We start from the raw sequence: 15040 nt of genomic DNA on the forward strand, positions 1-15040 counted from the left end.
ATACATGTCCGTGCAAAGATTCCTCTGCATGAAGAAGAGGAAAAATAGGAAGAAGCAGCCTCCAAGGCTTATCTGCTGTGTTCTCTCCCACACTTTTGATTATCACCTTGAACACCCTCACATTAGCTTTCACTAATACGTTTTCTTTCCTCAACTTACTGTGTGACATTTTCTCTAAAGAGTTTGAAATGCAAGTGTGGATTCAGAGGTAATAGATATTAGTATCTATTAATGTAAATAAGTTGGTGAAGGGGCCCACATTGTCACTATTATGTGACATTCAGTACATGCTAGTTAACAGAGGTGTTAGGAGACAATTCACAGTAAGATGTCCTTGTGACTGTATCCATGACAACCTGGGTTTGGGTCACTTGGCAACCTCTGTTTGAAGTCGTCCCCTAGTTTTTGGACACTTTCTGCTGTCAAATGATCCAATGCATGTCAAAGGAATGATATTTAAAACTCAATTAAGCAATGACAGTTCTGACAAATCAAATCTGACAAGTGTATTATATAATTACAAATATTACCTTTGTTCCAGTTGTTGCTATGCAGAAAAATAACAATTTTCTCTATGCATAAGCAGATTTAACGAGATATATTTTTGCTGCCAAATAGTATTTGCATGCCTCAACACATATAAATGATTATCTACCACAGCATTCGGGCCCAGACTGTATCCCAGGGTGGCCTTTTTTCACATGTCGGAGACTAGAGCAGTTCCCACTCTTGTTCTTTAGAGAGGAATAGTAAAAGGATCTCACAATGGATCTTTGTGCCGTACAAACAGTGAAGTCACAATTTCCCAGGCTTCTCCCCCTGAGATACCTGATGAAAGAGGTAGGGGTGAGGAACAGAGGGACAGTGGGAGGGGATGAAGGCACTGTGAAAAGGTTACCACCGCTGACTTCTCTGTGGTAAACACAAACAAAAGCAGAATCCTCCCCGCTGTCACTCTGGCCCTCCAGCAGGCCTCTCTGTCACAGCTGATGTGTCACAAGTGAAGTGTCTGCTCTCTCAGGGCTCCACTGCTCAGACATGTAGGTGATACATAAGGCCTGACAAACAACTTAGACTCACCACCGGAACTGCAACGATACAAAAGACTGTGTGATGCAGCGAGGCGCATAACACAGGAAGACACTTGCCCTCTCTTGGCCTTTCTCTCATATCTAGACTCGCTGAACACATACAGTACGCAGACATAGATACACACACACACACACATACAGTGCTAGAGGCCATTTGAAATTCCTCGGGGGCTTTGCTCGTGTGAAGAAGGCCATGCATGCTGTGTTCAACGGCCAGAAAATATCTTTGTACATCAAAAGGCCAGCAAGAATTCAAACCTGATTTTTGAAGTCATCACTGGTGGGAAAACAAGAGGGCAGTGCACCTACATTTGTATGTATGGATATTCTTGGGGTGAGAGAATTACTGTAGACATCTCCCTCATCTCTGTAATTGTTCAGTTAGACCCTCCAGGGTGCCCAGCTAATTGTTCCACCTCATTTGCACGATGTAATATCTTCATATTTCTTTCTTTGTCTTTTAACTCGGTGTTACTGGCTGCATACTAACATGAGGCCGCAGCTCACAGTGATGTCCCTTACACTGATATGTCCTTTAAGAAACTCTTAAGTCAGTTAAGCTACGGGCGTAGGTTTTGTTTCAGCCAATGAGGGAACACCTATGAAACGAGAGGTGTGGGGTCCTCCCTTAGGTGATTCTGCATCAAACACTGAATTTCCTGATCCTGAACTTTAATGCATCAATTTTTGCAGTTTCTGCATCAATTTATGGTGTAAATGTCCTTAATTTCATATTCAAATTAAAATCCTCTGCTATTTTTATGATTTTTTTTGTGGGGGGGAGGGGGGGCAAATGCACATGTTCCACATATCCAAATATATCCATCCCCCCTTAAATCTACACCTATGTTATTAGTGACATCCTGAAAATTGTTCACATCCTCACCTTATAAAAATAAAAGTCTTCAAATTGATATAGTACAGTTCAAATCTAAAGCAAAAGCCATCCTGTATAAAGTGTTCATAATGTTGTCATTAATGTTTAATGTTTAATACAACATTAACTAATGCTTTATTATAGATTAATTGTGAGCCCCCATTAAGAGCATTTAATGGGTTGCCAGGTTGTAAAAATTCCCTTGGCAGGTGTGTCTTGTTGGTTATAAATGCAGTTAAATATGTTGGTAGTCTATTAATATGTGCTAATTGGTTTATCTCTCTCCAATAAACCATACTGTATGCTGTTATAAATGTTAGTAAGACAATTAAAAAGGGTCATGACCTTCTCGTGTGCTAATTAGCCATCTGCAGCTGCCATTAGTGATAATCTATAAACATTTTATGAAGTGTAAGTGGGATGATTTCTTGGTTAGATTTGTTTTTGGGTTTTTTTTTTTAAATAAAAAGTCTTTTTATCCGTGTTTTTCTTTCTTTCAGCTGAGGCATACTGTAGACCTTATATATCTGTCAAAAATGTCCTCCCATCTGTCAGCGTGAAATATGTATCGAAGCCTGTGTGGTGCAGATGGGAATGAAATGCAAAGGGTTTCTACAGTGTGGCACTTTGCAGGTTTGAGTCACCTCATTGTGAGTCAACTGCCTGTTCCCTCCTGAACTGAGAACAGCTAAGGTGACAGACAACAAACCGAGACCCATGGACTGTTAAAAACACGGTGAAGCACCCAGATGACAGTAGGAAATACGCTCAGTCCCCATCATGAAGATGCTTTGAAAAGCTTTCCTTCATGATATGAATTCAAATATTCTTTTTTCCCATGTAAGAAACACACATCTCCCGTCACATAGGCGCAGGTGCATGAGTGCAATTCATTTTAAACACAATAATTGAACCCATTTGAACCAAATTTGAGAAATTTTGTTCTCCTTTCCTACAATATTTTAGGAGTATAATGATAATGGATCATTATGTATGTGTCCTTGGTTCTGCTCAGACGTATTTATCATTCAGCATTTTTGGAACAGCGTGTACGATGAGAGGTTTTATCCCCTTTTATATGCGTACAAGGCTTCTGTCACTGGCATTCTTTCTTTTACATTCATCTTTAATTGTCAGCCTCAAGACAGAAAAAGAAGTGGGGTAAACAATGGGTGTGATGAGGACATGACGATACACCTGTTTGCAACAAAGGAGGGTGGTGCAAAGGACATGTTCCCTTTTTAAAGGTAATGATTTATGTATATTGGCAGCCACCACAAGTATCATTGCCTGAGCCATTTAACCACAGGGCCTCTCACTTCACACAAAGTCTCTGCTCTGTGTGTGAGAGCGAGCAGCGTGTCAGCCATAGATTATCCCTCACAACCTCTGCTGAGATGTGCCACATCTCCCGAACAGTAGGGGGAAAGTAATGTAAGGGTAAAAGTGTGTGGTTTCCATGGCAATGGTGTCTAAAGAGATGGAGCATTTTCATTGTTAGGTCTATTTTTACCTCTGGAAACAGGAATATGATTGTTATCAGGTAGGTCTGGAGGCAGTGATGTGATGATGATGATGATGATGATGATCTGTATTTGTGCCCAGTGTTTGAGAAAGGATGGTCATCGTTAAAGGAGCAGTGAGTAGGATTTAGTGGTATCCACAGGTGTGGATCGCAGTTTGCAAACAGCTGAAACTTCTCCTATGTGCCAACCATGAGAACTCCTGGTTAGAATTCCATCAGTGTTCATTGCTCAGGAAGTTACTGAGAGCTGAATTACCCGCAGAGGTCTCCTCCTCTCCAAAACAAACGGACCTGGTGATTTAAACTGGTAAAAACACTGAATAAAGCAGCTTCACGTTACAAATCAGTGTTTCTCCTATACTGTTTGGCTCACCGCAGACAGGCCAGTAGCGCAGCACCTGCTAATATGCACTCACCTTTTTTTCTCTGACAACTTAAGATCTAGACATTCAGGAGTTTTTACTTGGGGCCGAATTAGTCGCGGAGGCTTTTTTTCTCCAAAACAAGTGGGTGTGGTGATTTAAACCAGAAAAAACTCTGAATAAAGCAGTTTCATGTGAAAACAGTGTTTTTTTGACTTTGCTTGTACTGGAGGGGCTGTATTTACGGTGGTCAACACGAAAATGTGAATGGCCCTGTCTGGAAGAAGAAGAAGAAGAAGAAGAAGAAATACTTTATTAATCCCTGTAGAAGGGAAATTCCATTTTTTTCACACTGTTATGTCACCCAAAATGGATCAATACATGCATTAAATGGAGAGATGTCACAGTGAGGGGGCTGCCTATGTACAGGCACCCCAAGCACTTGGAGGTTTGTGCCTTGCTCAAGTGCACCTTGGCAGTGCCCAGGAGGCAAACTGGTATCTCTCCAGCTACCAGTCCATGCTCCATAGTTGGTCTGGACAGGGACTTGAACCAGCGACCCTCCAGTTCCTAACTGAAGTCCCTATAGACTGAGCTACTGCCGTCTATAGTCAGAGCTTAGTTTGTCTGTTCTGGGCTACTGTAGAAACATGGCGGTGCAACATGGCGGACTCTGTATGTAGATATAAACAGCTCATTCTAAGGAAACAAAAACAACAATTCTTATTTTCAGGACATTATACACTAGATAAAACTAAAAAAAAATTATATATATAAGTATATATAATTAGAAATATTCAGTGTCCCCCCAAACCCTACACACTGGACACACTGGACCTTGTGTGTGTGTGTGTGTGTGTGTGTGTGCGCGCGCGTGTGTGTGTGAGGGCGGGGGGAAGGACGGCTGGTTGACAATATGAGGAGGCTCACGTGACTATCTTTTAAATTCCTGTTCCCCTGCAGCGCAATTTGTCAGAGTACGGATGGTGTCTGCCTGCCTCACTGCTCGCGCGCACGTCTGCTCATTTTTCGGGGGGCACAGAAGCTCCAACCGAGGAATTGACTGCTTGAAAACCTCCAAGCGTCGCTCAGCTCTCTTCATCATGTTGTTCTCACAGTTTTGAGCTCGTTTGTGTCTTTTGTTTTTCCTGCTGAAGCCTCTCTGAGTTGACTGGTACCGGGAGAAAGAGGAGAGGGAGGAGGAGGAGGACTCGGTTCTTGTACCAGAGAGAGAAAAAAGGAACAGGAAAAGAGAAGAATGAAACATTGGACTGTTGCTCGTGTGTTTTTTCTGCACTGATACGGTGATTGAAGCTGCAGGGATATAACACATTCAGCTTTTGTTCCCGTCAATGCACGGCCACTAGAAGAGAAAGGAGGAACGCGCTGCAACGTTACAAGTCCGGGATCATCACCTCCAAGACCCAAGGCAGTCCTCGACTTACAGGGCATCACCCTAAAACCCAGAGGAACCATGTCTTCTACGAAATACAAGAAGGATAAGGAGATCATAGCGGACTATGAGACCCAAGTGAAAGGTGCGGTGTGAACCTGATGTGTGTGTCCGCTCTGTGTGCATTGTCTCTGCAGAGGCTGACCATCAGCCTGATCATCAGCCTCTGTGTTTGTGCTTTGCTTTTTATATGTGCAGTATAGTGCAATTCACATCTATAGCTGTTGTGTAGTGTCTAAACAGAGAGCACTGGGAGGCATCCTCTCTGATGACAGGCAAACCGTGACAGTCAATCCAATGACAAGAGCGTCAGAGTGCGAGGTGTGAACCCTTGTATTATTTTCCCTCTGTCTCATGTGACAGCCAGAGGGATTTCTGTGTGCTGAGCCCTGATTTGTCATAATGTGGTTAGGATCGTTGCTGTGTTGCTTTATAGCAGGGTAAAATGATCCCTGTGTTGAAATCAGTGTTGGATGGAGGGCTGGCTGTATTACTGCACCTCATTCTTGCACAATTTGGGGCCTGTGTTTGGCTCACCGTGGCTGCTGTGGTTGGAGATGCTGATCAGATGTTTGGGAACAGATGTAATGGATTAAATACATATTCAGTGTCTTTTGATGGCTTGTGATGTCAGCTTTAATCCACAGAGCTTGATCACACTCCGCTCACGTTCTGCCTTTGATTCATTGTCAGTGATTGGCTGCTTTCTCTTGACTGCTCTCACCTGGCAACATGGATCAAACACTCTGTGGTTTAATGTCACCATTGACTCCTTTTCCACACTTCATGGCCCCTTTATAATTACGCTTACTGAGTATCAGAATCCTAATGATCTCAAATCGAAGGTCGCTCATAGACTTGTGGTTAGAAATATGAATGGGGTCTAACAGAGTCTTATTAGTGAATGAACCTGTGCCTGCTGTAGAGCAGTGGTACTCAACTTACAGCTAGTGGGCCAAATCTGGCCCACAATAGGGTGCTGGGTGGTCTGCAGACCATTTTCTAAGTCACAATGAAAACAAACTGACTCACACTGGGAACATTTTTTTGTATTTTAAATGTGAAGAAGGTGCCAGAGTGCATAAAAACACCAAAAATGCAGCTTATTTATCAAACGCAAACAAAAAAGTGCCATGGGAGGATTTGCCGGACCCCTAACAGAGGTCTGAGCCGAGCCCCAGTGTCCTCAAATCCTAGAAACATCTCTGTGTACAGCTGCTGCAACTGGATTTGTGTCTTGGCAAAGATGGGTGAGGACAGCCAGCAACAAAAGGTTAAAAACAGGCAATACATTTATTAATATACCGATTAATATCATTCATTTTTGTTAATTAACTAGCTCCTGGCCTTCTATAGTTAAGTGTTGTGAAAAAACAAGACAGTCGATAACATACTCCAGGCCAATGCAGGCAGCAACCCAGGAAATAAGCCACCCAAATAAACAATCACAAGACACATCAAGTGACAGTTAATTCTTTAGTGTTGTGTAAAAATGAAGGGGGAATTCTGCACATACAAGCAGAGTAGACTGGTTATGAACAGATATTTCTCTAAGTGGAGCTGGGGCTCAGTTTCAAGGCCCTGGACCCATTACTAGCACTCACTCTCAGTGGTTTCACTAATGTTACGCCTCAGGGCTTCAGCTGATCATCCCCAGATTCATGTACCAGCAGGGTCGTTCCGATACCAATACCAGGATCGAAATACCTCAGATACTGCCTAAACTGCTGGATTGGGTGTCGCGTATGCGAGTCTTTGTGCTGATCCGGTACAATGTAATTCATTAATAAACTTAAAAGTAGTTTCATACTCAGATAAAACTGCAGTTTTCTCAGAAATCAATTCTTCGCCGCTCTAAAACAGCCTACACAGCAAGTTACGCTGCGCAGCCACTGGCAACTCCTATTTTAAAGCGGCAAATTGATTTCCCATAACTAGTGTAACGTTGGCCGTAAGCAAATGCAAGCAATTTGGTAATATTTTACACTAGAAGGTCCCACCAGTAAGAAATACGTAGTATGCAAGGCTTTAGTTTCGAGGGGTGGCACCAGTGCAAGGTTGGAAATAAGCACCAGCCACCAGCTAAATGCTGTTAAAATATGCAAGTGGCTGCTAGATTTGCTTTACTCATCAGCTGAAAAACAAAGGTAATCTATTGAGTGGCTGGTAGAATTTGGGAATCTACTAGCCACAGTGGCAGGTGGACAAAAATGAATTTCCATTTCCATTTCAACACCAGCAATCCTATAAAGCCATGCCATATAAAATGACAGCATTCATTCACATCCATATGAGATTAGTGGTACACAGCTGTTAAATTTTGTTTTGAACGCAATGGTATTGGGTGCTGTCAGCTGCTATGCGAGATCAAGTATCAGAATCAATAAGGACGGACAAAATGGTATTGGAACATCATTAGGTACCAGTCCAGAGTGGTTGACTCGTAGGATTGATCTACAGACACGTTCTTCTTTGTGTGGACATTCTTACTGCTGCTGGTCTGAGCCTTACCCACTATTGCCTTATTATTACGAACCATTGCCTCTGTAACCTCAGTTTTGTCTTGTGGCATGGGCTGGTCATTCAGAAAATTGCACATCTTTCTTCCACCATTCAATGCCTGTTTTATTCAGCAGCTTTCCACTCCAGGCAATTTTTTGGTAATTCAGGCATCAATTATTTATCTTAGGTCCAACTGTGTCATGGAAGAATCACTCTTGTTTTATAGAGCCAGACCCTGTGTGCTGCCTCTTTGCATTAGACAGAGCCCTTGAACTGTCTGAGGACGATGCTAATGTTAATTTATGGAGAATGCTGCTTGTTTCACATTCACAGCTGGTGTGTTGCATTGCCTAAAGACATGGAGGGCTCTGCTCTCGACATCCACCACCTCACAACAATGGCAATGTTATGAATCGAAGCAGGCAGTGAGCGAAGCCGTAATGAAATTCAGATTGGAAATTGCACCTGTCTTCCTCTGAGTTATTGCTTTATGGTTAATGTGTACATGGCAGAAGGGGCCAAATCATCAGTGTGTCATTGATTGGGTCATAAGATTGCGGGGTCGCTTGCTTTATTATGTATGAAGGCTAATTAAAAAAAAATCTCTTGGTTTCAGGCTTTAACAGCAAAGAAATGCTATCAAAACATTTGCTATAGCGAGATATTGAGTTTCTTTAACTGTAGTGGCAGCAGGTGTTAAAGCACATCACAATATAGAATTAATTTCCTCTGTTACAGTGTAACAAACCATTCGTGCTAAAATCTTAACCCACAGCCATTAATGAATCCTCGGTGACCCTCGAGGCTGGCTGCCAAAGCCGAGGTCTCTGAAGGACCTTGGGAGATGGTGTTCACTTTATTCAAGCTGTTCAGCTGGCAGATCGTGCATTAGCATGTCAATAGAGAGGCTTCGTACGCTGAACACAGAGAGGCAGACTGAGGAGCCTGAACTCTGTTTTGTAGCTTACCACCGTGCGGTTGCTGGACTGCAGCTCAGCCTCCTCCTGTTTGCCAGTTTAATAGGCAGCTTGTGAAGTGCTTCTCTGGGGCTCAACCATCAGCTGCTATTTGACATTTACACACCAGGTTCTGAGACTGAAATATGGCTTCAGTATAAACTCATACTTCCACATCAGTAGGACAAGGATGAACTGAACCTTCACTGGATGCTTTAACAGGGTTCCTGCAGCTCAAGGCAAGTTAGATTCCAGAATTTTTAAGACCTTTTTGGTGCCACTTGGAATGAAACTTAAGACTAATTTTAAAATTATTAAAATTGAAGACAAAAAAAGAGCCATTTATGTTAAGTTAGGGAAAACGACGAGCCTTGTATGCGTTATGTGGGTTAAACTGCCCGTTTTTGTTCTATTTGCACTTCCCCGTGTTGTCCAGTTTACAGTGACAGCCAGCTAGGAGACAGTGGATCCCCTGCTCTAAGCATCTTGGCCAGAAACATAAAAGCCCTTTTTACACAGAGATCGCACTGTAAGACTGCCACAAAGTCCCATCTTTATGCCACCTTTGCATTTTTACTCAGAACCAAACGACGCTTACATCATGCCGCTCTAGTGTGTGATTTTAGACTGCAGACCAACATCACAGAACCAAAAGAGGCATGACAGGTACAACATGTAACATGACAGTGTTGACCGCTAGTGTGACATATAACATATGCATGGGTATCGCTTTCTAAACAATGACAATGACACTATATGACACTAACAATCTATTACCGTCCCTGTTATATGACAGAGCTCCTGGACCTCATTGTTTTCCCACTTTGTGGACTTTTTCACTCTTTTTCTTCCTTCAGTTAGCTGCTAACCGCTATCAGCAGCTTTTTAAATCTCCCCTGGTGGGTTGCACTCATAACACATCGTCAAAATGTCACACCCATGCCACCAGTGATGCCGTTCTTCAGACACTGTTTCATCGCTGATACTACCTCCGTTGCCGGCTCAAAGGCGAGACAACTTTGTCCCCCTACTCCGCAACTGTACCTTTTAATGGCAGGCCGTCAATGGTCGGAAATTCTTGCCTTGAAAAGGCAGTGTAAAAGAGACTAATATGAGCGTTGTTGGTTCTGATTTCCTGATCTGCATGACGTTAATATTGGGCATTCTGTAAGTTATTAAGAAAAATAGCTGTACTACTTATTTTGAGACTTATTTTGCAACAATCTGTAAAATCCTACTTCCCATTTCTTTGGATTTTAAGACTTTTGAAAGACAGAATTATTTAGATTGACAAATTGATTCCAATGAAGGCCCTATTTTTACATGAATGAATTCAGTGCCTTTAAAACTTTTTAAGGATCTGCAGGAATCCTGCTTTAAAGTCCAGTGATCACAAGTTAACCAGCTGGCTTAACAGAGACGGAGAGGATGATAGCATTAAAGGGAGGTGGTGATACCGAACATACACAGGACAAAGCTTTGAAACTAAATGTGAACACTTAAAAGACACGAGTAAATGTCAAGACATGAGCGCACCCAGGCGAGGCTCCATTGTCTTCAGCACAGCTCAGTTTTATTAAATTGGTCTTGTGTTTACATCTTTTTGCTGTGCTGTACTTTCACTCGAGGGACAGGAGGTTGCCTGTTCTGTTGGCAGTGTTCCCTGAATCCCCCTCTGCAAAGGATTTCTGATTCATTGTACTTGGAGTGCAGCACAGTTTTACCCCGCTCTCATTCTCTGGCACACTGGACCCTTAGTAATGGTATTTTTCCTGCAGTATTTAGGAGATAAAAGTCAGTGTGATCAGCGCTTTAACTTGTTGGCTGGGTTTGATGGAAGTCTGTTCCTAGCTGTGCCCATTGTCTAACTCTGATATGACCACGACAGTCATTACCCACACTGACACTGACACACACCCACGTGCAAAGGCAGGCATACAGATAGACGGACATGCCAATAAATGAGATGTGTTTGAGAGGAGCCACAGTTTTGGTGTGATGAAAATTACACAAGACGTCATTTGTTTTTGCCTCCAGGCTACAAACAAGTGCTCTGATCAAAAATATTATGCTGGCAACTTCTCAGGGAAGTTTTTCAGTCGAAAGGAAGCAGGCTTTTTGCACCTCTGGGTGCAGGTTTTTTTTTTGCTGCTGGTCTCTGCTGGTTTCTTTCTGCCAGCCTAAATGCAAACAGGCTTAACTTCTAAAGCAGACCCAATAAAGACCTGGAAGTAATTTGATCAACATACATTTTTAACAGGTCACATTTTCAGTATAAAGTATTTCTTCCTCAAGTGTCTTACTTGTAGATTAAAAGCACGTTTTATACAGTTAAAATAAAAAGAAGTGTTACCACACACGCCTTTTTATGTAAAATGAATAACTGATATGATGTTATAACCTATTAGATTCTCAGAGCAACAGATGTAGTATGAAGAGCAAGAAGTCTGTGTTGGGCTACGGTTTGGATGGCTGTGTCAGTCAAACAGGACTTTCACCCAGGAGACCTCTCTTATCATCTCCTCTCCTGTGTGACACCAAAAGTTGAATTATTTTAACTACTTAACGTCATATAAATACATTGTCACGTCACAAATGCACAGCCACGGAGAGGAGAGAAGCATCAGGGTTGCCCCCATCTAAGAATTTTCCTAGTTGACCAATAGTTGTCATTTAGGTCCATTAGTCGATAAGTCGCCTGCATGTTTACGATATTGATTTAATTATTAGATTATATATTTTGGGCTGGGCAATGGTTTGAGTTCAAGGTGTGAGAAAGAATAGTATCAGTAACATTGTTAACACTGTGCTACATTACAGAGAAATACAAAACCGTACTAATGAACCTTCATTAATATAGGCCTATATTTTATCTACAAGTGCACGTCACACACTGAGCGAGCCGCCTGTTAATGACGCTGTTGGCAAAGCACATACATATCACCTTAGGTTCATCCTTCACCTGTTATTAACTAGCCTGTGTAATAACCAGCCCTGTAAAGTAATGTGACTCTAACTAAGTAGCCTGTTTTATTATATTTTAGGCCATAAACCAAAAAAGTCAAAAGGTGCATGAGAGGGACATGGATCAAGAGAGGGGGTCCACAGAAACTGCTTATGCATAAGGCCCAGAATTCGGTACCATGCCCATAAATTTGCTTCATTTAACCCAAACCGTGGCCTTTTTGTCCCTAACCCTGACCAAGTAGTTTCGATTGCTGAAACTAAGTGGAGGTTTATTTTGACTGTTTCTGTAACGAGCAGAAAGAAGGTGTGAAAATGAGCTGATAAGACATGTCAGTCATCAGCTTGCAGTATTTATGCTGCCTAGTGTTGTCACTTTCTTGAATATATAACCACTGCATGTCTTGTGTGATATAACGATCCCTCCAATAACCTGAAGAAGTGTCAGTTTGGTCAAGTGCTGATGAGAATTATGTGAGACACTGGGTGTGTCTCTGTTTGTTGTTGCTCCAGGCGACAGACAGCTCTGCTGAGGGAGATAAATGCTGAAAACAGTTTGTGGTTCTTTTATTTATTTCTATATTTATTTTCTGAAATACCTTCGACTGTGTCATCTCAGGTTTATTACTGGCACTGAATGTGTTGATCAGTCGATGCTGGGAATGTGTCTCAAGATCAGAGCTCGTTACCATCACGGTGTGATTTGGTTATTTAGCTATTAACATCCTGCTGGGCAGCGTGAAGCTGCCTGTGTAGAAACTGACATGTTGGGAGTTGGGAGAGAAATGGTCGCACTGACTCACCGGCAGCTTGTTTGGCAAACCTGCTGCTGACTGAGAGAACATTTGCACAGAAAAAAAAATCTACGAGCTATTTAGATGGAATAATCTTTAGTGGGACAGCTTGTTTATTCTGCGGTCCAATAAATTTTGGGTTTCATTCAGGGTTGGTTTGTTTGTGTGCTGTGGCAGTCAAACAAACAGGCAGCTCAAATTGCTCTGTTGCTGACTCAGTTGAGATTGCGTGAGTTAATTCGATTCCTATACAGTGAAGTCTTAAAGGTGAAGTTTGACATTCCATAAATGTGCTCATTCACTTTCCTGCCGATAATTACATGAGAACATTAATACAACTCTCATGTTTTTATGCTATGCTAAGTATGAAGCTACCTCCAGCAGCCAGTTAGCTTAGCTTAGCATAAAGTCTGGACACAGGGGGAAACAGCTGACCTGGCCCTGGTCTACCAGCATTTCTAACAGTCAGTATTCAACATGTTGTATCTTGTTTAATCCACACAAAACACAAAGAATGAAAATTTGCTGTTTTACAGGAGGGTTATGTGCCAGACTATTCCTTGCAATCTGTTTTCATCTTTAACCAGTATTTATGCTAAGCTAAGTTAGCCGGCAGCTGCTGGTAGCTTTATACTTGCACAGACATAAAAGTGGGATCAATTCTCTCATCAGAGTCTCTTCAAGAAAGCAAATCCACATGTTAGCCTATTCTTTTAACTATTTTTATACCTTATGACATTTTGTGTGATGAAACTTAAGAAGAAAGCAGAAGTTTTACAAAATGTGAATTTCTCATGCTATTTAAGAGGCAACAAGTCTGTGAATTTGTATGCTGTATCTCAGGCTACGTTAACACTGCAAGCCTTAGTGCTCAGATCCATTTATGATTGACTGGCTGTTAACATTATTTTTTAAATGCGGTCATTATCAGATTCCAGTATGAACTGGCTACGGTCCTTAACTAACCCGCATGCACAAAACAACAATAACAAAGATGTCACTTGCAGCAGGCTGTTATACAGAGGTAAACATGGAGGCCACTGAAGTCAGCGTTTATGGTTTCATTTATAAGCTGATGTGCACCGAATTTGTGAGCAGATGATAATGAGGACAGGGGATGAGGAGAAAGAGAGCCAAATTTTTAATTATGGCTTTTGTGGAGCAGTGGCTGCAACTTCTAGACAGAGGTGTGTGTGTGTGTGGCTGTGGAGTCAGAGCCAGGAGTTGTGGGATCGTGATGTGAATGGCTTCACTGAGGCAGATTTCATTGAAAATTTGAGGATGTCAAGAGCTACTTTTACGACATCTGTTAGTGCCTCTTCACAAGACTCTCGCAGTAAGATAGTCCGTTAAGGTGAATGACGTAAAAGTCACATGAATTCCAATATGACTGTTCTGATTGAGACTGCACTGCAAAAAATAAGGCCTGCATCTGATTCATGACCACATATGAAAGTCTACGTTTACATAACAAGCAAATGTGGCCCAAATCTGATTTTATTTCAGTCAGCTCAGATCTAGACCCCTTTCATACGTGGTCCTCAATCCAATTACTGGCCATGCGACCACTGTGAAAATGGTCATATTGGAATTGTTGTAGGTTTCTCCCATACATTCATGGTTCTTCCACATCATACTTCACTGTGCAGGCACAGATCGCTCATCATACAGTGTCAGAGCAGTCCGTTAAGGCTGCCAAAGCCATACCACTGCTGCAGCAGGCTGCTCCAGTCGCCAGCCAATAGAGCCGGACTGCCAGACGCTTTCTGATGGGGACAGCTTGCCTACATGACAGCGTTGTTGTGAGGCGCAGACAGAGATATTGGAATGTAGCCCTGGACATCCTAAGGTTAGGAGGAACTGTTTCTCCATGAAACCCTCCACATTGCGGCCTCACCACTCCTCACTCCTCTCCTGTCCACACCCACACCTCTTCCTACAGAACTACCAGTACCACCTGCTTATGGAGCTAGTGGACGAAAAGCCCATTTGTCCCACAGCCTGTTATCCCGAAAAAAACTATAGCCATTGCTCCTAAGGGGCATTTCTCGGAAAATACGCCACACATTCTCCTAAACAGAAGCGCATGGCTAATTATTATGCAGAATGATGTCATCTGACCTTCCTACTATAGCGGTCATTTGGGAGATGAAGCTTGCTCCGCTGTGTTGTTTGTTTATACCCAAATGCCTGATTCCGACATGTGACGTCTTTTGTTGTTGTTCCCATATGCATGTGTGTGACCTTATTGGTTGCATGTGAGGCGTTTCAGGGCAGAGATATGTTCACACTGATGTCAGATATGAGTCACTTCAAACATGAATGTGCACAGTTGAGGCAGAAAGATGAGCATTAAACCATGTAAGAAGAATGTAGCGTTAAACTCTCCACTATTTATTTGTGTCCTTCAAGAACTACAATTGGAAGCAAGCTTGACAAAGCTGACAAGAGATCACCTGTGGCTGTAACCATTTTAAAACAAAGACATTTATTCCACACTGAGTGAGAGTTCTCTC

The 15040-nt window shown here is 42.3% G+C and overlaps 1 protein-coding gene across 2 annotated transcripts in view; it reads left to right on the forward strand.

Moving 5' to 3' along the window:
- Positions 1–4832: 4832 nt before the first annotated feature.
- Positions 4833–15040, forward strand: part of srgap3 (SLIT-ROBO Rho GTPase activating protein 3) — an 83878-nt gene continuing 73670 nt past the window's right edge. For both annotated transcript variants that reach the window (XM_049579297.1, XM_049579307.1), the window contains exon 1: positions 4833–5393. In XM_049579297.1, the coding sequence (XP_049435254.1) occupies positions 5330–5393 (64 nt within the window). In that variant the 5' untranslated portion in view covers positions 4833–5329. The remainder of the gene's footprint in view (positions 5394–15040) is intronic.

The sequence above is a fragment of the Epinephelus fuscoguttatus genome, linkage group LG1 (genome assembly GCF_011397635.1).
Source record: "Epinephelus fuscoguttatus linkage group LG1, E.fuscoguttatus.final_Chr_v1".
Taxonomy (NCBI): domain Eukaryota; kingdom Metazoa; phylum Chordata; class Actinopteri; order Perciformes; family Serranidae; genus Epinephelus; species Epinephelus fuscoguttatus.